General features: G+C 34.4%; 3 protein-coding genes across 4 annotated transcripts; 2 read left to right on the top strand and 1 right to left on the bottom strand.

The window, feature by feature from the left end:
- The first annotated feature begins 216 nt into the window (after positions 1 to 216).
- LOC140859734 (uncharacterized) lies at positions 217 to 1,316 on the top strand. Its single transcript, XM_073262163.1, has one exon. It carries the CDS (start codon positions 296 to 298, stop codon positions 1,124 to 1,126), a length of 831 nt encoding a protein of 276 aa, XP_073118264.1. The 5' UTR covers positions 217 to 295; the 3' UTR covers positions 1,127 to 1,316.
- Positions 1,317 to 6,731: 5,415 nt separating this feature from the next.
- Positions 6,732 to 10,594, bottom strand: LOC105034337 (uncharacterized). Its single transcript, XM_010909460.3, has 3 exons — positions 10,441 to 10,594; positions 8,027 to 8,115; positions 6,732 to 7,076 (listed from the first exon to the last, which is right to left on the bottom strand). Exons 1-3 carry the CDS (start codon positions 10,477 to 10,479, stop codon positions 6,929 to 6,931), a joined length of 276 nt encoding a protein of 91 aa, XP_010907762.2. The 5' UTR covers positions 10,480 to 10,594; the 3' UTR covers positions 6,732 to 6,928.
- Positions 10,595 to 14,645: 4,051 nt separating this feature from the next.
- Positions 14,646 to 19,142, top strand: LOC105034336 (glyceraldehyde-3-phosphate dehydrogenase, cytosolic). Of its 2 annotated transcripts, none has more exons than XM_010909458.4 (12): positions 14,646 to 14,771; positions 14,884 to 14,916; positions 15,047 to 15,147; positions 15,564 to 15,679; positions 15,798 to 15,897; positions 16,686 to 16,832; positions 16,927 to 16,987; positions 17,082 to 17,179; positions 17,978 to 18,120; positions 18,440 to 18,523; positions 18,654 to 18,743; positions 18,877 to 19,142. In XM_010909458.4, the coding sequence occupies exons 1-12, from the start codon at positions 14,765 to 14,767 to the stop codon at positions 18,920 to 18,922; spliced, it is 1,026 nt and encodes a 341-aa protein (XP_010907760.1). In that variant the 5' UTR covers positions 14,646 to 14,764; the 3' UTR covers positions 18,923 to 19,142. The 2 variants fall into 2 exon arrangements, with proteins under 2 accessions (XP_010907760.1, XP_073117644.1); XM_073261543.1 differs by having other exon boundaries at positions 14,667 to 14,771; positions 14,887 to 14,916.
- The last annotated feature ends 5,269 nt before the right edge of the window (positions 19,143 to 24,411 follow it).

The raw sequence follows: 24,411 nt of genomic DNA, 5'->3' as shown, positions 1-24,411 counted from the left end.
AGAACCAGCCACGATATAAATTTCTAAAATAAAATAATATTATATATGCTCTTTAATAAATAAAAAAATATAATATCTAAAATATTCTTTCTATTGTTTCACCCTTATCTGCCGCGAAGCGCAGGGCTATCGGGAAAGGTAGAAAAGAAGCGGGTGCGGGCAATTATAGTTCTATTCGAAGTACACTTGAAGAGCCTATAAATACCCGGGGGAAAAGACCGCTCTTCACTCGTTTCTCTTCCTGCTTCCCTCGTTCCTTCCCCTCTTTCCTTCGAAATAAAGCTCGCGGACGGAGATGGCTCCTCCCCGAGGCGACGGTCGAAGCGATAAATCCCTCCGCCTATCCATCAAGAATCGGACGAAGGGCCTCTGCAAGAAGGCGTACGAGCTCGCCACTCTCTGCGACGTCGAGCTCGCCCTCGTCTCCTACCCCTCCGACGGCGCCGAACCCACCACATGGCCGCCCGACCGATCCAAGATCGAAGACGCCTTCCACCGCTACTTCGAAACCCCCGCCCACAAGAAGCTCCCCAAGAACCAGATCACCCTCGACAACCCCAACCCCGGTGCCGTCGAGAAGAAAGACGCCGCCAAAGCGGCCGCGTCGAAGGCGCCGAAGGAGACCGACCGCCTCCGCATCCCCTTTCCTGACGACGAGGACAAGCTGATAGCGCTGCGAGGGATCTTGGATTCGAGGCTCGAGGCGGTGCGGAAGATGATCGCGATCCGTCGGGCGGAGGAGAGGAGGGATCCGAGACCGTCCGCTCGGGATACGGAGAAGGAGCTTGCCGTCGCAGTGGCGAATGCCGGTGGTGGTGATCCGACGCCGTCCGCTGGAGATCCGGGGAAAAGGCTTGCCCAGGGTCAAGGTGGGCCGCTGCCAGCAGCGGCGGCGGTCGCGGCGGCGAGCGCCGGTCGAGAGGATCCGCGGCCGTCCGTTCGAGATGTGGAGAAGATGGTGGCCGGGGATTGCGGTCCGGTTTCTGGACGGGGGAATCCGGATTGCTCGGCCGCGCCGGCTGCGGCGGGCAGCGGAGGCGGCGGGGCACCAAATTCTTGGTTTCCCTGTCCTTGCTGTTATTGCCCTGTTCACGGTCACTGGTTCATCAAATGGAACGGTCGTTGATGGATCTTGGAGTTACCGGATGGAGCGGTCCTTGATGGATCTCTGTGGGTCTTTTGCGTCAAAAGATTTAGATTTATTTGTTTATTTATTTATTTAAAATTTCCTTCTACAATCCCATGAGTCAAGTTCCAGTAATTATCTGCGGCAATTGAAAAGGATATTTTTTTATTTTTTTAAAGGATATATATGTTAGTCTCATTCTATTCAAATACAATTACGTTGTTGCTTATTTGATTTGAATACAATTATGTTGTTTGAATTGTATATTAAATTAATTTTTAGTTGGGCTAATTTTATTGGACTCAGGAGGATAGAACTACAGTCAACTGATTTGATCTAACATATCAGTTTGAGATTGTCTGGTTGAGCAAGAGGTTGTATCTGAACCCAAAGTCTAAAATTAATTTTATCGTACTGTAAGCATGGATTGGAGTGCTCGCATGGCATGGTAGGCTGGCATGGTAGGCAAAAGATGACTTGTAATCTTATGCAATGATCTAGATTTGTAAGATTTTTGATTCGTTATATAATATTACATTTAAAAATAAAAAAATAAAAAAAATTATTAAATAAAAAAATATAAATATAAATACAAAACATCGTTCCTTTGATAAATAATTTGGCTGATTTGTCCATGACAGCTAAATTATGGCAGCATATTTCGAGTAAGACATCCAATTTTTTTGAGTTTGAGTTTTTTATTTTTTATCATGAAAGATATTATTATCAAGAAAGTTCTTGGAGGATTTTCAGCCATATGATCCCTGGTGATAGAGTACTAACACATTGCCAGACCTATGAATGGCCATTTCTTATTCTTCAGATATCTTCAATTGAAATAGGATCATAAAATGTTCTCACATTACTTTACCCTTGCACCGCCTTTTTTTTTTTTTTTTTTCCTCTCTCTCTCTTTTTATTTTCTTACTTTTTTGCTGTCGCTCTATATGTTGTTAGTTTCAAGGGTGTCAGATAATATAGGCCAAAATGTCCCTACCTCAAATACCATGCCAAGGCAAAAAAGCAATACTGATGCATTATCGCCCTTAGAAATCGTAAATAGATGGCTACATAAGGCTTTATGATGGCAATCATTATTGGCAACACTTAGGGAGCTTAAATAGATGGCTACATAAGACTATTTGATGGCAATCGTTCTCCAATACCTATTAAGCTCAAGGTGAAGTGACTTTCAGCATAACTGCCAAGCAAGTTTTTCAAATAAAGTTAGCACCAACCAAAGCTAAGATAACAAAATTATAGCTGAAAACCTCAACTTGTATCAATACATTCTGGATTTTTAATTTGACATAAAACATAAAGATACTAGAACCCTCGTAAAATACTTGTTTTGCATTGATACCTTTTTTTTTTTTCTTTGTTTTTGTCTTTTTGCATATATGCCATTACCATTTAATATCATTAAAAAATTAGCAGTTTCAAATTAAAATGATTGAAATATCCCTTATGGATAAATATATAAAAAATAAATATTTATAAGGGTATACATATAAATAGTGATTTTGTAAGGATATTCATGTAATTTTATATATTCAAAAGGATATATATATAAAATAAAAAAATTTTAAATTTTTACATAAATATCCTCCTACGTACTAGAATTTGCATGAATATCTTTCCAAATTGATATTTATGTACATACCCTTACAAAATACTGAATAAGATCTATCAATTACTAGTGTACTGTCGGACTCATTTTGATAGTAAAAATCCGCCACCAAACTCACTTTGCAACCAAGTCAACTTCAGCTAAGATGCCATCCGACAAATAGGTAGTTAGGGAAGTTCAAATCAAAGGTCACAAAAAAATCCCTATCTCACCATCTTCTCTCCCTACGTCGATCTTCACCGGCCCCCTCCCCTATTTGCTTCTCCTCCTCCTCCGTCTCCTCATATCGTCCACTCGTCGGCCGCCTCCTACCGACCACCATGCTCCTCCTCCCTTTGTACCATTCTCCTCCTCCTCGAGCAGTGATCTCCCACGATCTCTGAGCAACAACGGCCCCATAATCTCCAAGCGGCTCTCCTCCTCCCTCTCCTCGTGCTGTTCTCCTCCTCCCTCGAGCGGTGATCTTCCACGATCTTCAAGCAACGATGGCCCTATAATCTCCGAGCGGCTCTCCTCCTCCTCTCCCTCTCTCGTCTCCATAGGTGGTGGCGGTGCATGGATTGCAAGGACCTTTGAGGCTGTTGTGGACCAGGGCGCCAGCACCCTGCTCCTCCCCCGGACCCCATCTCCCATTCCAAAATTCAAGACTTGTTATTTCCTTTGTTGCGAAAATGCCCATGCAGTTCGAATTATTTACCGCACCAACCACGTACATGATGAATTAAAATAAGTTGTTGATGGATAAATCAAAATCATTCATCTTAAATCGAACGGTCTAAAAAATATCCACACCATAGCAAACCCCCCCCCCCCAATATATTTATAAAATTAATTATTTTATTTAATTTTTCATCCAAAATGCCTCTAAGATGTGAAGACTTCTTGCTGATGACCAACTTGTGAAATAATGTCTCAACTGAACTGTAGGGGCATGAAAAGATTTAATCATTATAAGAGGCCTAATCCTCTTATAATATGTCACATGCAATTATAACAACAACAACCACCCGAATTATTGAATTTTAATGCTTTCTTTGAGTATCTCTTTGGCAATGTGACTCCACCTTACCATGATGTAACTTCCTCGCATCTTTTGTATAGCTTAAATGATCTTTTGTCTTGTGATATAACTCTGAAAGATCTCATGCAAAGCTAGTAGAATGTCGATAAATATATGGGAAGCTCAAGAGATAGGGTGTCAAACAAGCAAGCTGTTAATGTAAGCTGACTTGTACAATGCAACTCAGGTTTGATTCCACCTTTCACCATTCTGCCACCATGGAATAGCTGTGTTTTCATATCAATTTCTTTCTCAACCTTATCTTTTTCATTGTACTAATCATCTTAGTGATAGTGCCAAGGAATGGTATTGATCCCAATAGGCTTTATCCAATAACATGTATTCAGATAGTGAGATACATTCTATCAAAGACCCTGACTAATTTAATGGGGTTTTCAAGCCTAGCACAACTTGCTGCTACCTACGGTCTGAATTTAAATGCACTGCAGGCTTGGGTTATATGGAGTCTCTGCGATGAAGAGAGTCCATAAGACCTGTCTAGAAAGAATACTGCAGTTTTTCAACATACCAAGTGAGACCCCTTTGGTAGGAGAGAATTGCAGACCAGAAGAAGACTGGCAAAACTATGAAACAATACCACTAGATGACCCCCATATTCGGCATAACAAGGCTTCCTATGTTTCTCAAAGTAATCAACTACACCTTTCCAAAAGAGAAGAAAGTAATTGTTGGTGTCTAGACAGGGAGTCAGAAATCTATACTCATCTAAGCTATTTTCAGAGTGGTAGGGCCGTCAGCACGAAGGATAATAATTGATGGAGTAGATATCCATCAATTGGGGTTCATGATTTGAGATCTAAAGTGAGCACAACACCTCCAGAGCTAACACATTTTTAGAAAAATGTGAGGATAAATTTGGATCCTTTGCAGCGACATTCAGGTTTAGAAATCTAGGATGTAAGCATTATACTATTTCTATTCGTTCTAGAGGTGCACAACCCAAAAATAGTTCAACTGATATCAGACAACTTATAGGCTTATGTAAGTATTGTCTGAGGAGATAATAAGGCAGATCAGAGGCTACTTGAAGCACCAGGTAGCTAAAAAGTTTGTGAAGAAATAAACACACGTTCAAGATGTCTTCTTTTCTCCTCAACTTCTACTTATCATATAATGGAAATGAGTTTTCATGGTGTAGTTGTAGAAGATGGGGAGAAACTATAGTGTGGTGCAAAGGTAGCTGGTTTGCCTGGTGAGAGTGTTGCTATAGAAAGGGAAGATTCTTGTGGTAGATGAAGCTATAGGCTGAGTAGAAACTGCAACTGATAATTTTATCCAGAAGACCATGAGAGAAGAAAGCAGTAAATGCAGTGTCATCATAGTGGCACACTGAATACCAGTCATTGGTAGTTACTGGTTCTGGTACTTGATGAAGGTTAATCCCTAGAAATAATAATTATAGAAAAAAAAATTTTCTAGTTAATCAACTAATAATTTTCTTAAATATTTCAGTCAACAAAATACTAATCATATGATGCAGGAAGAATTTTAGAGTTTGATTCTCCAGAGTTTCTTCCTAGAGATGAATCATCAACCTTCTCAAATTGGCAATGGAGTTCTTCAACAGGTCAAGGTGTAATCATGATACAGCATTCGCTTGAAACATGTGGAGGATATCATGAAAATATATACTTATTGACATAACAGATTATGAAGTCATTTAGGGTTTCTTGGAAGTATAATTCCACCATGAAAGACAGCAGAAAGGGTGATGAAAGACTCACATTATAGTAGCCAAATGACTAAACACTGGAGCACACATACCAGGATATACAACAGCTGATATGGAAAAACAAGAGAGGATGATCAAAGAACATGATAAAAGGTGATACAGGACAATGCTTAAAAAAAATTTGATTGGATTAGTTATATCTTACGAAGAACATTTTATTTTCTATCACAATTTTTATGTTCACATGAGCATTCATTGCAGATACAATTCATAGTAATGCAAATAGAAGTTGCAGGTTTAATAGCATTAATTTGGACTAAAAGATCGAGTTTTGATAATGGATAGTGCCAGGAACTTTATTATGATACATGAAGGTACATAATGTTATGGCCAATTTCAGTCTTAACCATCGATGCCAGATACAAGAGCTATAGTTGGAAGTTTAGAGAAAAACTATGATTCAATGGAAAGGCACTGGCCAACATCTTAGCACTTCATGTAATCTCAGGTCATGCCAAAATATTCTAAATATTACATCATAATTTTTCTTGGCTTCTTATCTGTACATATTAATTTGTTCATTTTTTCCTAATTTTTTCTGAATTTTTATGATTGAAAGACCAAAACTGGAGTAAAACCGTCAAAACTGAAACTCCATTAGCTTAATTCGATTTTGAAATCAAGTCTCCAACATCGCATACAACAAAGCACATTAAAACCAAATGTATAAAGTACAAAAATTAGGAAGATATCTGAATTGCTTAAGGTTGTGGTAGATTTGAACAAGCAATAGTTTTACATGCCTATGATTATTGCCCTATGTGAGAACTTAAACTACATCCTTCATTATTGAGGGTTCTTCTCCTAGACATATATGTTATTTTGTTGATGGTAAAATGGCTGCTTAAGGTATCACATAAAATCATCAATCCACCAAGTTGGAAATCTTCCTAGGTCAAGCCTAGCCAAATCAAACAAATTGCAATAAGTCAACATAGAATAACCGCTGAAATCTCAAATGCGGTCCAAAAATAGGTATTAGTGATTCAAACAAAATTATAAGAATCACGATAATGAAAACTAACACCCACCAAGCTTACACCTATGTTGTGGTAGAAATCATGATTTTTCCATGTTATATGTGACCAAATAAAAATAAATTTTAACAAGATCTAAATCTTAGACAAATTGTAACCACAAGCAATGAATGGGGACAAGTAAATACTTAAAGTTAATTATATATCGATCCAAAAAAGAGATAACTTCAATGACAACTTTACTCAACAAATGTTATATAGATCATAACAGATGTACTCCTGTTGCAGGCATAATTGCCCTATTGAGAAAATAAGTTCTACTCCAATGCAACAACATCATTAAATTAAAAATTTTTATTTGTAAGCTTTCCAAAATGGTCTCTCAGTTTGGACTTGAAAAGAACTTGTTTACAGAGGGCATGATCTCAGGGGCTTTGTTGCGGAGAAATTTTCGGAGGCCATGCTTTGCATATTTCTCTCCCTCTGCAAAATTATCAAGCACTCCTGCAGCTCTATTTTGTTTGGTAACCCTGTCAACAAAATTAATATAGGATTGTTATTTCTATTATATGTTCTTTTACCTTCATTATTCTCCAAAAATACAAGAAAGCAATTGATTTTGTTAGAAACATCAGAAGTATTAAAATTCACAAGCTATAGAAGTTATTCCCTTGCTCTCATCTACCAGCCAGGACTATGATAGAACAGACCTAACATAGTCAAGTTAGATATGAAAACCAAGCAACCACTTAATTTAGCAATGTCTCAGATACCTAGTTAAAAAACATGTGTTAAATACAGTCTTGGCAATGTCAAAGTGAATGAAAAGTCATTGGCCAATTCCTTCATCTAAAATATACATAGTTATGCAAGCCAACAATGCACTCCCAAGTTTTCTAATAGGCATATAAACAACTTATATATTCAATCAGTGTCGTTGCAAAGGCGAATTCAACCAGAAAGAAGTTACGATTCAAGATACCTGGATTCCTTTATCCAAAGGTAATGACATTTTTTTGGATCTAACAGCTCAAATTGCTTTCAGGCCTTACAAAATCATGGTACTGTATCAAAATGCCCTCAAACTCATATAAACAATTTCCCTTCTAAAATCTCTTCTCCACTTCCCAATAACCTCAACAAACTTCTATCAGAAAACTCGGAGCAAAATAAATTAATGTTAACCAGGAGAGATTCTTGGAATCTCATAACCTATGGCAATGGACATCAGCTAAATTTGAAAGAAAAGGACATTGTTAAAACAAAGGAATGAGATAATTAAGATTTAAACTATTGTGCCTTCGGGAAGTACAACGTATGAATCATAAAGGAAGCCATTACAGTAGAAACGAGCAAGTGCATTTTTATTGAAGTAGGTAAGGTATCAAGACTTGGATACTGAATCCATGCTGCTCACTTCATCCATTAGAATAGATGCTAATCTAGGGGCTCGAAACAAATATTAAGAGCAAAGGCATACCTCACTTCAGGGTTGGTGGTGATGTTACGTACCAACTGCATGCCACACATACCAACAGCAACACCAACCGCAGCCAAGAGTGGATATACCTACAGATTCCAATATGAGAACAACATGAGACCTCATCCTTCGAGTAGAAAAATGATTAGACTCATGACACTTCTATTTAGCATGCATAGAATATTAGGTATTCTAATCATTTTACACCCTTTTTGGTTATATTAGCATTGCTGAAGACAAATATGAAGTTGGTGAGATTTCAAAACCTTTGAAGTTTCATTGTTAGTAGAATTATCCAACACCAATGGATTTGTCTATTTTTCTGCATGTGTGTCCCCACACATAGGCATGCACATACAAACACACTTGCACTTATGTCTGCACATGCACATAAACATGGGCATGCACACATTTATATCATGAGGTGATGAATAATGTAAACATCAGATCAACCAGCACTGCTTTTAAAAGTGAATTCCAAGCATAGAAACATAAAACCAAGTCTTGGTTTGTGAGTCCTATGTGGTGAAACTTGAGGATGAAAGATTAGGTAACAATACAGAATGTCATTTATAGCTGAAAAAAAAATGTAGTATGTCATAATGGCATGGCTGAAACATATGTACATGATGTGGTTGGTCACCTAAAGGTGTGAATGCTACGCTAATATATTTTTTCATTGTATAGTACTAAATTAAGGTCTTGTTTGGGATTGCTATTGGCAATAGAGCTTTTGGAGCCTTTAGAAATAGAGTTTTTGAGAAGTAGAATTTTTGGAAATAGAACTTTTACAAAAAACTATTTGATATTTGGTAACCATATTTATAATGTGCTTTGAAATTTTAATATATGTTTCATAACTAAAATTAAAAAAAATATATACTTTTGGTATGATAAAGTGATAATAAAAGATATTGCATAGTATTGTATCGTAGAGAATAATATAATATAATATATATATTAAAATATTATTATACTATATACTATCATTATCATATAATATAACATAATATTATAATACAATATCATATGATTATAATTATAATATAATTTATAATATAATATCATATATTAGTTATAATCTAATGTAATAATAGATTATAATATAATATAATAATATCATATTATTATTAAAATATTATTATATTATATTGTATTATTATAATATAATAATACTATAATAGATTATATTATATGTATATAACATAAATATTATTATATTTTAAAATATTATTTTATTATGTAATATTATTATCGTATAATTTAATATAATATAATATACACTATAATATAATATTATTATAATTATGATGTAATATATAATGAACTTAAAATAATGGATTATAATCTAATCTAATAATAAATTATAATATAATAGATTATACTATATGTCTGTAGCATAAATATTATTAATTTTAAAATATTATTTTATTATATAATATTATTATCACAGAATATAATATAATATAATATATATATAATATAATATTATTATGATTATGATATAATATATAATATAATATATATAATAAATTATATTATATTATAATATAATAATATCATATTATTAATAAATATTATTATATCATATTATATTTTAATAATATAATAATACTATAATAGATTATATTATATATTTATAAATATCATAATATTAATTTATTATTATATTATATTATATTTATAATATAATAATATGATATAATTATGAAATTTGTTAGTGAATATTTTTATTATTAAAAAAATCTCATTTAAATCAAAATAGTTTTTCATATTAGTCAGAAAGTATTTTTGGAAAAACTTTAAAATAGAGCTTAGCTTTTTTCAGTTTTTCAACAAAATAAAACAGTTTTCTGTTTTTTTATCTAACATTACTATATCATCCCAAAGTACTTTTGAGAATCAGAAAATGTTTTCTGGCACTCTAAAACCTTAGCCAAATAAGACCTAAGACAAGAGAGGAAAACAGTTGCTAATTTAAATATCAATATTATAAAAAAATAGGATTTTTATGATTGTCAAACCGCATTAAGCGACCCTTCACTTGTGTTTATATATAGAAAGGTATAACATGATTGTGTGATCCAAAAGGCATGTGCATGCCTCAACTCGCTGCGGGTCATAATAAAGAGTTTGACTAATAGATCGATATTAATGGGAACTCTAAGGTTTAGAGTGCCATGGTTCATGACATGGCCCAAGAGAATTATCTACCAAATGCATCTGAGGACCTCCCAGTGAAGAAATACCAGAGTAGTACATACATGAAAGAATAGTTTTGATAGAACGGGCAAGCTCCAACATGTTGTAAATAATTGCAAGAAAAATAGAAATGATATTAATATAGGAGACAGCTAAAAGTAATCTAGTTCAGACAAAAGAACAAATGCTTGGTGATGGATAACACTGATTACCTCAGGCTTCAACCATCTGCTCATGGTGGAAGAAGCCATTGGAGCTACAGGTGATTATGGATAGGGGAGAACAGCCAATATGCAGAGAAAAGAAGCCTTGTCCTTTTTTCGTTCCTGCTCTCATCTCCATCAACCTTTATATACAGACACAGGGGGTGCATGAGCCAAATTTTAGTTCCTCAAGAAATGGTCAGAATACGTACCCAACAGTTTCATGACAGTCGTCAATTATTTTCTATTTTTGGTGCAAAGATAAAGGAAAGGAGAGAATGACGGGAGGATCCCTAGCCACATATCTACCATCTTAAAATTTTGAAGTCTCTATTACACGACACAAATTTATAATATGAAACTTATTATTAATTAGTATATGAAAACTACTAATAAATTAAGTATAAGTGTTACAATGACTAAATATTTACTTCCTCTAACCAATAATATTAATCATATTTTCTCAATTAAGTTAACCTGATAATGACCAATTATTAAATTTAATTATTTAATAATATATAATTTTAATTAAGTTCAATTAGAACTATGAATCATTAATTTATGATTAGTAGTAAGTTTTAAAATTACCTAACATTAACAATTATGTTTATCATCACCTTATGGTCATTAGTTAAGTAAAAAATGTGTTATTTGTTAGTGAATGATACCATATTAATTCTAAATAATAAATATATTAATAAAATATAATATTATTAATTCAAAAAATTTATTTAAATATTTAATATATTATTAAAAAGATAATAATAGATAATCGTATGATTTAAAGATTAAAGTTTGGATAATTAGTATTATTTTTTAGAGTTATAATTTATGATAACCAAAAATATGTAATCACAATGTCAAGGACAAGTAACACTGATGTTATTTTATTAAGAATAATAAATTTATACAAGCAGGAATAATTGCTCGTCTCTTTAAAAGAGTAAATTCTCAAATAAAACATAATATAATAATTTTAGTAGCATCCTATTTATACTATGTACATAGATATACAAATGAGTTTTAAGTAATGATTGTTACCTAGCCATTATCCATTTACCATGATGTCAGATGATGTAAATGGCCATACAAATTTGATAATTTTACTATTCAAATAAATAGATAAATATTTTTAAAATAAATTTTCATGTTAGTTAAAAGACAGTTTTTATTTATTTAATAGTAGCACAATCAAATGATATTCTCATTTTTCCATTATTATTTTTGGTATACGACTGTGTACATCTTTTCTAACATTGATTGTTTTATTACCATATATAAATTCAAATTTATGACTTAAATGGGCAAATAATATCCATGATTTTCATTATAATAGATAGTTGTTGGAAAAATTTTGCAATGAAGAAACAATAATATCAAAACTTCTTTTCCTCTTTGTGTAATAAATGGAATATCACCATGACTCATCAAGAAAAAATAATTTTTATAATTTTTTAAATAATTAATAAGAAAAATAATCAAATAACTCATAAATAAGAGACACCATAATTCTAATATAGAAGATCCTTCGATGTGAAGGAAAAACCACAGTATCTAGTTCAATCAAAAGTCTTTAACTATTTAAAATAATAGCATTACAATAGATCTTCTCTAGATCAATTAGAGGCTACATAAATATATTATAAAGATTGAATTATGGCTTCCATAATAAAAATATTTATCATCAATAAGATGTATTTCAACAATAAACAAAAATAGAGGATCGATCTCACTATGTGTGGATATTTGAAATAATTAATACAGAAGGCTTACAAGTAGGAATAATTGCTCGTCTCTTAAAAGAGCAAATTCTCAAATAAAACATAATATAACAATTTTAGTAGTATCCTATTTATACTATGTGCATAGATATACAAATGACTTTTAAGTAATGATTGTTACCTAGCCATTGTCCATTTACCATGATGTTCAGACGATGTAAATAACCATACAAATTTGGTAATTTTACTATTCAAATAAATAGATAAATATTTTTAAACCAAATTTTCATGTTAGTTAAAAGGCAATTTTTATTTGTTTAATAGAAGCACAATCACATGATATTCTCATTTTTCCATTATTTTTTTTGGTATACGACTGTGTACATCTTTTCTAACATTGATTATTTTATTACCATATATAAATTCAAATTTATGACTTAAATGGGCAAATAATGTCCATGATTTTCATTATAATAGAAAATAGTTGTTGGAAAAATTTTGCAATTAAAAAATAATAATATCAAAACTTCTTTTCCTCTTTATGTAATAAATGGAATATCACCATGACTCATTAAGAAATAATAATTTTCATAATTTATTTAGATAATTAATAAGTAAAATAATTAAACAACTCATAAATAAGAGGCACCATAATTCTAATATAGAAGATCCTAAAAAACACCACGGGATCTAGTCCAATCAAAAATCTTTAACTATTTAAAATAATAGCATTACAATAGATCTTCTCTAGATCAATTAGAGGCTACATAAATATATTATAAAAATTAAATTTTAACTTCTATAATAAAAATATTTATCACCAATAAGATGTATTTCAACAATAAAAAAATAGAGGATCAATCTCACTATATGTGGATATTTGGAATTATTAATAGAGAAGATTTTTGAAAGATCAAAACTATTCAATTTATAGATTTTGATGTTGAAAATAAAAACTTGAAATTTCATCAAAATCGGAATACGATCAATCATCCGATTATTCGATAAAATAGCACCAAATTTTTTTCTTTCTTCCATATCTTGATTTTTACTGCAAAAAAATTACAGTGATGCTCCCCTTTTCTTATTTTGTTTTAAAAAGATAGCTCTCATTTGAGCAGGAACCATACCAACAATAGTCATTATATACATAACTAAATCCTTACATCTTTTTAAAGCTCGAGAGATATGTTTAAGCATTTGGTCCTAATACTTTAATCATGTGGGTCTTTCCTCGACTATATTAAAAAAAAAAGTGTTTTCATAGGTTTTGCTTTTTGTACACAGTGCTTTATTTAAAACAAGTGATATAAAAAGAGGAATAAGGTGGTTTTCAACAAATCTTAAAAATATAAAACTTTTGATGATAGAGCAAAAAAAATGATAGGTATATGTTGAAGTTGTGAAAAATATAAAGAAATTCTAATACTGCACTAAAGGATACAAAGCACGTATTGTTTGCAAGTAGTGCAAAATATAAGCTTAATTTTATTTAGACCAGAGTAAATAGGAGTTTGATAAAATTTTCATAATTATTAGAAATAAGGCTTTCTATATACAAAGTAACTTATGCTATATTTTTTAATGAATACTTCAATAGAAATAGAATTGAAATCAGCCAATTTAGGGCTATAAGTGCATTTACTATTTCATAAAAAACTAAAATAATACCAAGTTATTAGGTCTTAAATCCCAAGTAATTTACTCATTGATGGGACCACAACCATCTATGACATTTGTTTTATAACAACCAATATGTACCACATATGTCAAGTATTAATCTTTTTAACCACAACTAAGGCCATCAAAAGAAACTGAAACACAAGCAAATAAAGACTTTAACATGATCAAGCCAAGGGTAAGCCAAGATGGTCAGAGTTCAAAGTAGGGCTTCAAACATGTTGGCTGGGCTGGACCCACTTTCTCATTTTGTCTCTAATTGACCCAATGCATCTTTCAAAGATCCTCTTATTGCTTCATCCCACGTCACGCTGTGGGCATTTTGGTCATCGGCGGCGCATCCAGATTGAGACCGAAACCCTTGAGCGGCGGCCGGTCAGAGATTTCAGGCTCCAAACCGAACCCACCTTCTCACCCCAGAAAGAAGCCGCCGGAAACGGAAGATACCCCCCCGGAACGCGGGAATCAGTGGCATATCCCGTAATTCAACCCAAACTCCAGTGGCATTCTTCTTCCCTGGCCCCACCTCAACGTCACCTCTTGCGTGAAGCGGCGTCACCGATCACGCCCCCCTTCACGGTGACGTGGCACCGGCGGCGGTTTACCCATTTCCTGCGCCGCCGGAACGCCACTGTTACTGTGTTCCTCTTTCTTATTGGTCAATTAATTCAAATATTATCAATGGAAATGATCCATGTTAGTAGACCACCGTTTAGTACCAATGACTGAGGTATATCAGAACCAGAACAGTCAGGTCCGTACCGGCGGTATTCGGTTAGCTTCTAGGGACGCTCGGCCTCCTTGTCCACCTTTTTGTCCTCCTTTAAATTAGCGGGTCAAACCCCGCCATTTCCTCTGCGTCTCTCTCCCCGTTGTCTCTCATACACTCTCTCTTCTCAGCGTCTCTCTCTCTCTCTCTCTGATATCCGACCATGATGGGTAAACCCTTCAATTTCTCGTCTCATCATTCTTCTACATTGATCTTTGCTCTTCGATCGTTGCTTTCTGATTTTTGGTGATTTTTTCTTATTTTTGTGAATTTTTTGAGCAGCAGGTGAGAAGAAGATCAAGATTGGCATCAATGGTTGGTTCCTGGCCCTTTTTTTCTTGTTTTTGTCTGGATTTAGGGTTTTGATCTTCATGATCAGTTCTGATGGATCTTTTTGAGGTTTTAGTTTTGATTTCTTGTGGTCTGGTTTGGTTGGTGGTGTTAGGTTTTGGAAGGATCGGGCGTTTGGTCGCCAGGGTCGCGCTCCAGAGCAGTGATATTGAGTTGGTGGCCGTCAATGATCCGTTTATCAGCACTGACTACATGGTATTAAGCGAAATCCTTGCTGTAAATTTACTGATCTACGGATCTGATGATCTGATGTGTGGAATTTTTATCATAATTGACATAGTTATGTAATAATTCTGTCTATCCGCACGATTTTATGTAGGAGATCGTGATGCATGAGCTTTAGCTCGGATTTTTCACTGATCCGATCGTGCTCGGTTTAGATTTTAGTGTTTCACGGAGGCTTCTAATTTATTTAACAAAAAAAGTCGATCAAAAAAATTCTGTCGATCGCCGCCCAAAAAACACCAACAAAAAGAAAAGAGAAAAAGAAAAGCACACGCGCGCGCGCGCACATAAACCGTGTGTGTTGGTGTTGCAGCATCTAATTTTGTATCTAATGAAACTTTTTTTTTTTTTTTTTGGTGTGTGTTTTTTTGGATCATGAACTACAGACGTACATGTTTAAGTATGATACCGTGCATGGGAAGTGGAAGCACCACGATATCAAGGTCAAGGACTCGAAGACCCTTCTCTTTGGCGAGAAGCAAGTCACTGTCTTTGGCATTAGGTCGGCTGATCTCTACTGCCCTTTCTGATGATTTTTTTTTTTTAAATAAATCTATTTGTATGTTCATTGTTGATTTGGTCTGGCAATAGGAGTAGCTGTAACTGCTGCTTTTCTGTAGGAACCCTGAGGAGATCCCATGGGGTGAAACTGGTGCAGAGTATGTTGTGGAGTCTACTGGTGTCTTTACTGACAAGGAGAAGGCTTCTGCTCACCTGAAGGTACTCTTATCATTTGAATCAGTTTTATCTAGTTGGGTTATATTATTTGACTATGCTAGCAATAGACCAAAATAGGTTTGATTGTTCTTGTATGTTAAGATCTTTCCCTCGATGGTTGATTTTCTTCTGCATGTTCTAATAGTATCCAGATATATAACATCTAGCTGTTTAATATGGCGTTTATGGGTTTGTGTTTGTCTATGAGCAGCTCTCTGCAAGGTTTTGGTGTTTAGTTGAGATCCTAGGTTGTGAATTTTACTGTTTATTGTCAAGATTTTGTTAAATATTTTTTCTGAGTATGACCGGACTCGTCAAAATGCAGTTTTGACAACCCATAAACACCATACAAAAGAAAAATGCATTTTTGGAGCCTGGCAGCATTTGCTTTTCAACATATGAATATTTCTGCGTTTATGGTTTGTGTTTTCAATGAGCAGCTCTCTGCATTTTTGTTTAGTTGAGATCCTAGTTGTGATTTTACTGTTTTTGTCAATATTTGTTAATATTTTTTCTGAGTATGACCGGACTCGTCAAAATGCAGTTTTGACAACCCATAAACACCATACAAAAGAAAAATGCATTTTTGGAGCCTGGCAGCATTTGCTTTTCAACATATGAATATTTCTTGTGCCTAGATTTTTATTCTTTCTGCTTCATGTTCAAGAGGGAAAAAAGTCAAGAGTACATTTTTTTTTGGTTTGTGTTTATGCTTTTTCTTAATGATTTCATAATGAAAAGCATTAGATTCAGCTGATCTTTCTTGTTGGACAAATCTTGTTAAACATCAGGGTGGTGCCAAGAAGGTCATCATCTCTGCTGCTAGCAAAGATGTTCCTATGTTTGTGGTGGGTGTGAACGAGCATGAATACAAGTCTGACATTGATATCGTCTCCAATGCTAGCTGCACCACAAACTGTCTAGCTGTTCTGGCCAAGGTATTGTTCTGCCTTTATGGTTTTATGTTTTTGTCATCAACTCATAGTATGCAATGACAAATGGCTGATTATGTTGGATGTTGAATTGTGATAGGTCATCAATGATAAATTTGGCATCATTGAGGGTTTGATGAGCACAGTGCATTCCATCACTGGTATATATTGCTGGAAATATATGCTTGATTTTTTAATGGGTTGCAATTATTTCAATGGCTGTAATTTGATACGAGTCCATCTTCTGTGCTTCAGCTACTCAGAAGACTGTTGATGGGCCATCCAGCAAGGACTGGAGGGGTGGACGAGCTGCCAGCTTTAACATCATTCCTAGCAGCACTGGTGCTGCCAAGGTATTTCCCTAACATCGATTCATTCAATCACTTCTTTTGATCAATAACTGCTTTTTACTTCATGCAATTTGTATCTTCTCTTAGAGGAGATTTTTGTTTTATTTTCATCTTTCTTATTTAGGGATGATGGAAATACCTGGGATGTGGAGAATGTCAATGCATACCAATGTTCAGATTTTAGTGTTTTTATTCTTTTCTCTCATTTACAATAATAAAATTTGGGTTTCTTAAGCAAATATTTTGGAATTAATAAAGCTTGGTGTGACTTAATTTTCTTGGTGATCATATTTTCTTATTGCTTAAGGTTGTTTCCTTCCACACCCCACCCCCTGCGGGATTATGTATTTTGATTGTGCTAGTTAATTTGGCAGAATAATTGGATGTTTTAACTTGGGTTTGAGGATATAAAAGATCTTATTATTGGGTTGACCGTAAACTTCATTCAGGGTGCCTTGTTTGTTTGATCGGGGGTTGAGCACCTGTTAACCTTTTAACTGAAGAAAGCTTTGGGCTTCTTTTTTTTTTTTTTTTTGTTGTCATGTTGAATTTAAGGATGCATATTTGCTTTTAGTTGATTTGTTTCTTAGTGTTTCCCCTTCACCTCGAGACAGAGTGAGCGTTCTTTATTCAGAAGGAATAAATTTTAATAGAATATTAGGTGTGTTTTTTAACTGGAGGCTCGTATGAGCCATATGTCCTTACACGATCATCCTTATACACCACAAGTAAATAATGTTAAATATGAATAAATTGACTTCTAAATATAATTCCAATATTGCTGTTTTGTTGTTCACACAGGCTGTTGGCAAAGTGCTTCCTGCCTTGAATGGAAAGTTGACTGGAATGTCTTTCCGTGTTCCAACCGTGGATGTGTCTGTTGTCGATCTCACTGTCAGGATCGAGAAATCAGCCACATATGCCGATATTAAGGCTGCTATCAAGTAAGTCTTATAGTAAATAAATTTTGGCAAGATTATTTATTGTTCTATTTTAAGAAAATCTACTACCTTTCTTCAAGTTCATTAGGTGCTTGGTCCTAATGTCCTGTCCATTGTAGTTGATGCAATTTATATGTAAAGCAAAGTGGTATATGCTTTTCATCCTGTTGCATTGGAGGCTGTATTTGTTCTTTAATGCTGGTAAATGTCAGAATATATGCTATCTTCTTCTTGGTGATACCCGGGTTTCTACGAGCATCCTCTAACCAAAGCCAAAGCAGATGACGGACTGTATTTACTTGTTTCATTTTGTGCGCCACAGGGAAGAGTCTGAGGGAAGGCTCAAGGGAATCTTGGGTTATACTGAAGACGACTTGGTGTCCACCGACTTTATTGGTGACAGCAGGTATTAACATTGTTCAAATCTTGATAGGAAACAATTGGTGTGGTTGATCAAGTTTCTTGCATTTTGATTGATGAATGGATTAGAGCATTTGAAAATTGTTATTTTAAGTGTTCTGTTTCAATTGATGCAGGTCAAGCATTTTCGATGCCAAGGCTGGAATCGCTCTGAATGATCACTTCGTCAAGCTGGTGGCTTGGTACGACAATGAATGGGGCTACAGGTAATGTCTTCCATACTTTTGCATTACGCGGTACCGGACTCGTGACGGTACCTTGATCCAGTGATTGTCTTGTTGCATTTTGCTTTCTTTCAGTTGTGTATGAGACTTTTGACAATGTTGTTTCCCCTTCCAGCTCGCGAGTTGTTGACTTGATCCGATCAATGGACAGCAAAAAGTAGGAAGTTTGCCTGGCTTTGATGTGTTGATGTTTATGGTCAATCGGTGTTCAGTGGAGTGTCGAAGAATAGTAGTCTTCATCTTTCTTCAAAAAAAGATGTGTCCAAGAATAAATTTTGATGATATGTTGTAAGAGTTATTTCTCTTCTTTTTGGAAGCATCACTATCGATAATAAAATCTTCACCCTCCGATGATAGGGCAAAGATAGAAATTGATATTAATCATTTTTTAAATTTTTGAAAGTTTTTCTCATATTTCTCTGTCCATTCAAATTTGGTTTTTTATACGTCAGTTGGATTAGAGGTACTATTATACAAGAGAATTCCTCTATACATCTTCAGCTAATTCAAGAAAATTATGGATTTTTGTTATACTGATAGGTTGTTTCAAGTTTACAATTGTCTCTATCTTTGTTGAGTCCATAGATATATTTTCTTTGGAGATTATGTGTTCGAGAACTAGATACTCTCAAGTCAATATTGATATTTTTTAATTTTGTATATAATTTTTGCTCTTTTAATGTTTGCGGCATTATTCTCAAATGTCTTTTACAATCATTTTGATTCTTGAAGTATATCAGAATATCATCTATGAATATTATTACACATTGATCCAAATAAGATCTAAATACTTTGTTCATCATGTTTATAAAGATTGGGGAGTATTTGTTAATTTAAATGATAATATAAAAAATTCGTAGTATCCGTATCTTGGGTATATCGTCAATCTTGATTTTTAGTTGGTGATATTCGGATTGAAAATCAATTTTTAAAACTATTTGGGCATTTTGAAGCTGATCAAAAAGATCGTCTATCTTTGGCAGATGATATTTATTCTGAATTGACAACTTATTCAACTCTTGTAGTCAATGCATAATTTTATATTTCTATCTTTCTTTTTAACAAAAAGTATTGGAGATACTATGCCTGTAAAGTCTTATCAAGAAGTTTTTGGAGTTGTTTCTTCAGTTTCTTCAATTCAGCTAGAGCTATTTGATAAGGAGCTTTAGAGATTGATCTGGCATCAGATGTTAATTAAAAATTCTCTTTCTACTCGAAAGTAATTATGAAAAATTTTTGGAAATATATTAGGAAATTTTTTACTATAGAAATATTTTCTATTTTTATCTCCTTCTATTATGTATCTACAACATTGGTCAAGTATCCTGCACAATTTTTCTTAACATTCTACATGCTTGCATAGATAATATAATTTTAATAGAATATTCATTCCTTTGTCAGAGAAATTAAACGATCCTTGTTTTGGAATCTGAATGGTTATTCTCTTCCTCAAGTAGTCCACTGTGATATGGTATGGGGCAAGTAAGTTCATCCTTAGGATAGACATAAAAATTTCTCATCTTCAGAATCATTAAAGCAGATGCAATCATGATTTTCAATGCTCAAAGTATAAGAGGGGCAAACTATCTCAATCACGATGATATTTCCATTAGGCGTAGAGACACACATCTTATCTTCCAAGGATAAAGGCTTAAGGCCAACCTTTCTAGCAAATTCAGATAAAATAAAAGAATGGGTAGCTCCGGGATCAAATAAGACGCAAGCATATGTGGATGTTATTTTAATAATACTTGTCATGAATTAAAATTCTACTATTATTATCAAACATAATTTTTATTGTGCAATCTTTTAAATTAAACTAGGTTGGAAGGAGTTTTGGGGTACTTACCACTATGGTATTTGATGCTTCTGCATCCTATTGAGTCATAGCATAAATACAGACCTAGATCTTTTGCTTTGGAGGTCCTCTTTGCCCTTATCCCGACGGTTGATCCGGATAAGAGGTCAGTGCTCCTAAAGTAGATAATTTGGGTGCATTCTGGGAGGGCTGCCAATATCTAAAGTTTTGACAGTGAGGATAGTTTGCAGCCTTGTGGCGTTGCTGACCACAACCAAAAGAGCCTCCTGAAAACCAACAACAATTCTGCTCTGAATGGATATCTCCACATTGGCCACATCAAGGTTCTTTCTTTGACTGATCTCCACTACTCTTTGTTGAGTTTTTTGGCACTTTGATTGTTTGCCAGGGCACCCATCAGATCTGGACCTCTTCTTCTGTTGCTGCTCTCTCTCTTATTGTATGTTATTATTTTTTCGTTCTACTATTTTAGCTAGGTTGACAACCTCCTGATAAGAGACCAACTGTATCAGTCTCACTCCAGCACGAATCATGGGCTTTAACCCTTTTTCAAATCTTCGAGCCTTGATACTATCAGTTGCCACAAGGTCTGGAGCAAAATGGGATAATTTAGTAAATTTGGCCTCATCCCGGGCCACAGTCATATTCTTCTGCATCAATCTAGTAAATTTACTTTTCTTCTCGAATCTGAGGCTTTCAGAAAAATACATATCCATAAACTCTTGCAAAAAAATATCCCAAATAATTGGCCCATCAGTCCCTCGCTGTCGCTTGACAGCTTCATACCATTCAAATGCTTCATCTTGCAATTGATAGGCAGCAAAGCGAATCTTTTTCTGATCGATGCACTCCATGCTGGCAAATATTTTTTTCATCTCCTCAAGTCACTTTAATGACTTGATGGGATCAATGGAGCTTTCAAAAGTAGGTGGTGCCAGTCTCTTAAACTCTTCTATTCCTCATTCTGACCTTGACGATTAGCCACCTCTATTTTCTTGCCGTTCCATCTGTTGCACTAGTCCGATCAGGATTTGTATGAGATTTGCCATTGGACCATCAGAATTAGTTGTCCCTTGATTGTTGTTTTGGGCATCATCTTGCTGATGAGGAGGAGGGTTAGCAATTCGGCTCTTGCCCTGTTCTGGTGATGGACTACAAACTGATCTAGATGCCTTAGTTGGTCGAAAGATGGCATCAGCTTGAGAAGCACCAGCTGTCCGAGTAACACCATGAGTTTGAGAGGCATATCCATTCTGATAAGTACAACATGTATCTGCCATACGAAAGTCCTCCACAGTATCGGACAGCCATCCAAATTGGTTTTGAGCCATCACGACCTATTTAAAAAGAAGGAAATCAATTTTAATATAATTATCGATTATCAATGATTACAGTCATCCAGCCTCACCCTAAATTCTATCCCACTCTCACTAACTAACTTATATTATAGGATCTTTTAACCTATGTTCTGATACCACTTAATCTGTCACAATCCAACCTAATGATCTAAGCCGGGCACGCGATGGATGGCTGCATATCCTTAAAGTTTAAACCCCTCAAACATGCAAGGCTTGCCTTTCACCAAAACATAATGATCTTAATTCAACTCAGATAGTGGTAAAAATAAATTCTCTAATATCTTTATTTAATAGAAAAATAAAGTCTCCATAACTAATAACAAATAAAACAAAGATCCAAAAAAAATCCAATGAAATTTAAAATAATTTTTAAAATATAATCATTTGAATATAACTAAGCAAATAATTTTTTAAATCTATACTCCTCACTGATCGATCCCTGCATGCGATGGATGGCCGCACATCCTTAAAGTTTAAACCCCTCGAACATGCAAGGCTTGCCTTTCACCAAAACATAATGATCTTAATTCAACTCAGATAGTGGTAAAAGCAAATTCTCTAATATCTTTATTTAATAAAAAATAAAATATCCATGACTAATAACAAATAAAACAAAGATCCAAAAAAAATTCAATGAAATTTAAAATAATTTTTAAAATATAATCATTTGAATATAACTAAGCAAATAATTTTTTAAATTCTATACTCCTCACTGATCGGTCCCTAGTCCCGTATAGGATCTTCTGGATCTGAAAAAATAGAAAAAAAAATGAGCTTTTCGAGCTCAGTAAGTTATCAATATCTCTGAAGGATCAAGTATAATAATTTTTTTTTTTAAATATATAATAATATATGCAAATACCCATATAACTTGAATTTTCAAAACATGCCATGTGTAGCAATAATCTTTAAAAATCTTTCTTAGTCTTTGTTGACTACGGTCACGATTAGCCCCATGACAAGACCAAAAAAATATTAGCTTCTAAATATAAAATATCCGATCCATCAGCATGCACCAATGATCAGTCCTACTGGCTAAGCTCAGGAGGGAACTAGTTCTAATTCACACGATCATGATTTGCCCTATGACAAGGTAAAGAGATTAGTCCTAAAGTAAGAAACATGCGATGCATCAACATGTACCAGTGATCAATCCTTACTGGCTAGGCCCAGAAGGACTAACTCTGCTAGCGATCAGCCCCGACTAGCTAGGCCCAGAAAAAATATGTTTCTAATATATGGCCAACGATTAGTCCTATTGACTAGATCTAGATCATAGTCTAACTAAAGAATTTTTTCTCATGATTTTAGCATAACTAATTTTTCATAAATAATGATATTTATTTTTTTAATAATAGCATCAACTCAAATTTTTATATCTTTCAAAAAAATAATAAAATAATATTTATTTAAAAATTCATGCAAAGACGAACATGTATAATTTTTTTTCAAAAAATCATACAATATTAAAATAAAAAAATTATCTCTTTCCAAATTTTGTATGATGCAGAGGTGACACCATGCTTGATCCAATATTTTAAAATTATTTTTCATACATAAATACATATTTTTAAACTGTAATAATTTTAAATAATTTTAATAATTTATATATATATAATTTAATTTTTTAAACATATAAATATGCATAAAAATAAATTCAGAGATAAAAAAAATTACTGTTGATCAGATTCAAAATTCTAAAATCTTCTTAGTCCGATCTCTAAACTTGGTGTTCTTCTGATGATGAAGACTCTAGTACAAATAATTAACAAATTTTTTTTAGCCCTTAATTTTGAAAAAATTAAGATGAATAGAAAGACTTTTAATCTAGTTGGAGTCTAGGTCGAGGTTTGGATCAATTTCTGAGTCAGATTTATACAATTCGGGTTGACCTAAACTCAATTAGATTGAATCCAATCAATAGGTTAGGTTCACCTAAAATTTGAATCCCTCTCTCTTCCCTTTCTCTCTCTTTTCCCTCTCTCTCTCTTATTTTTCTTCTTTCTCTCTTAATCGAACCCAAGACCCCTTGGAGTTTCATGAGGGTTGACTGGAGGTGGGGTTTCGATGATGAGGCAGTCCAAGCGGCCTGCAGTGGCAGCACGACAATGGCTAGAGGTGGCGGTTTGGCGAACGACGATAGAGAACCAGAAAGGAAGAAAAGGGGATCTACCCCTTATTCCAAGGTGGTGACACCTAGGGCCGGAAGGAAAGGGAGAGAAGGGAAGGAAGCTTATCATAGATGGCGGCGACGCTGATGGCAGCAGTCGGCGGGATGGATTTTGGAGGATCTCACACCCAAGTCCCTCGGAACAAAATAAGATGGGCTTAAGGAGGAAGGTTTGGGTCTTTTTGGGAGGTGGCGGCACTCGGCAAGGCAGCACGGTGGCCGCCGAAGATGGGGTAGAAGGAGGAGGAGGTGATGGGGGATTTGATGATGGGCAATCGACCAAGAGGTGGAGGATTTATATAG

Source organism: Elaeis guineensis, chromosome 8 (assembly GCF_000442705.2).
Source record: "Elaeis guineensis isolate ETL-2024a chromosome 8, EG11, whole genome shotgun sequence".
NCBI lineage: Eukaryota > Viridiplantae > Streptophyta > Magnoliopsida > Arecales > Arecaceae > Elaeis > Elaeis guineensis.
The sequence above is the reverse complement of the archived record's forward strand: the minus strand, read 5'-3'. Positions and strand labels throughout refer to the sequence as shown.

Coding starts and splice junctions, on each gene's coding strand:
- LOC105034336 (XM_010909458.4), top strand. Junction 15,148..15,563: donor TTATCAGCACTGACTACATG/GTATTAAGCGAA, acceptor CATGAACTACAG/ACGTACATGTTTAAGTATGA. Junction 18,744..18,876: donor GACAATGAATGGGGCTACAG/GTAATGTCTTCC, acceptor TTCCCCTTCCAG/CTCGCGAGTTGTTGACTTGA.
- LOC105034337 (XM_010909460.3), bottom strand. CDS start 10,479: ATGGCTTCTTCCACCATGAGCAGATGGTTGAAGCCTGAG. Junction 8,116..10,440: donor GCAGATGGTTGAAGCCTGAG/GTAATCAGTGTT, acceptor TGGAATCTGTAG/GTATATCCACTCTTGGCTGC. Junction 7,077..8,026: donor ACCACCAACCCTGAAGTGAG/GTATGCCTTTGC, acceptor TTTTGTTGACAG/GGTTACCAAACAAAATAGAG.
- LOC140859734 (XM_073262163.1), top strand. CDS start 296: ATGGCTCCTCCCCGAGGCGACGGTCGAAGCGATAAATCCCTCCGCCTA.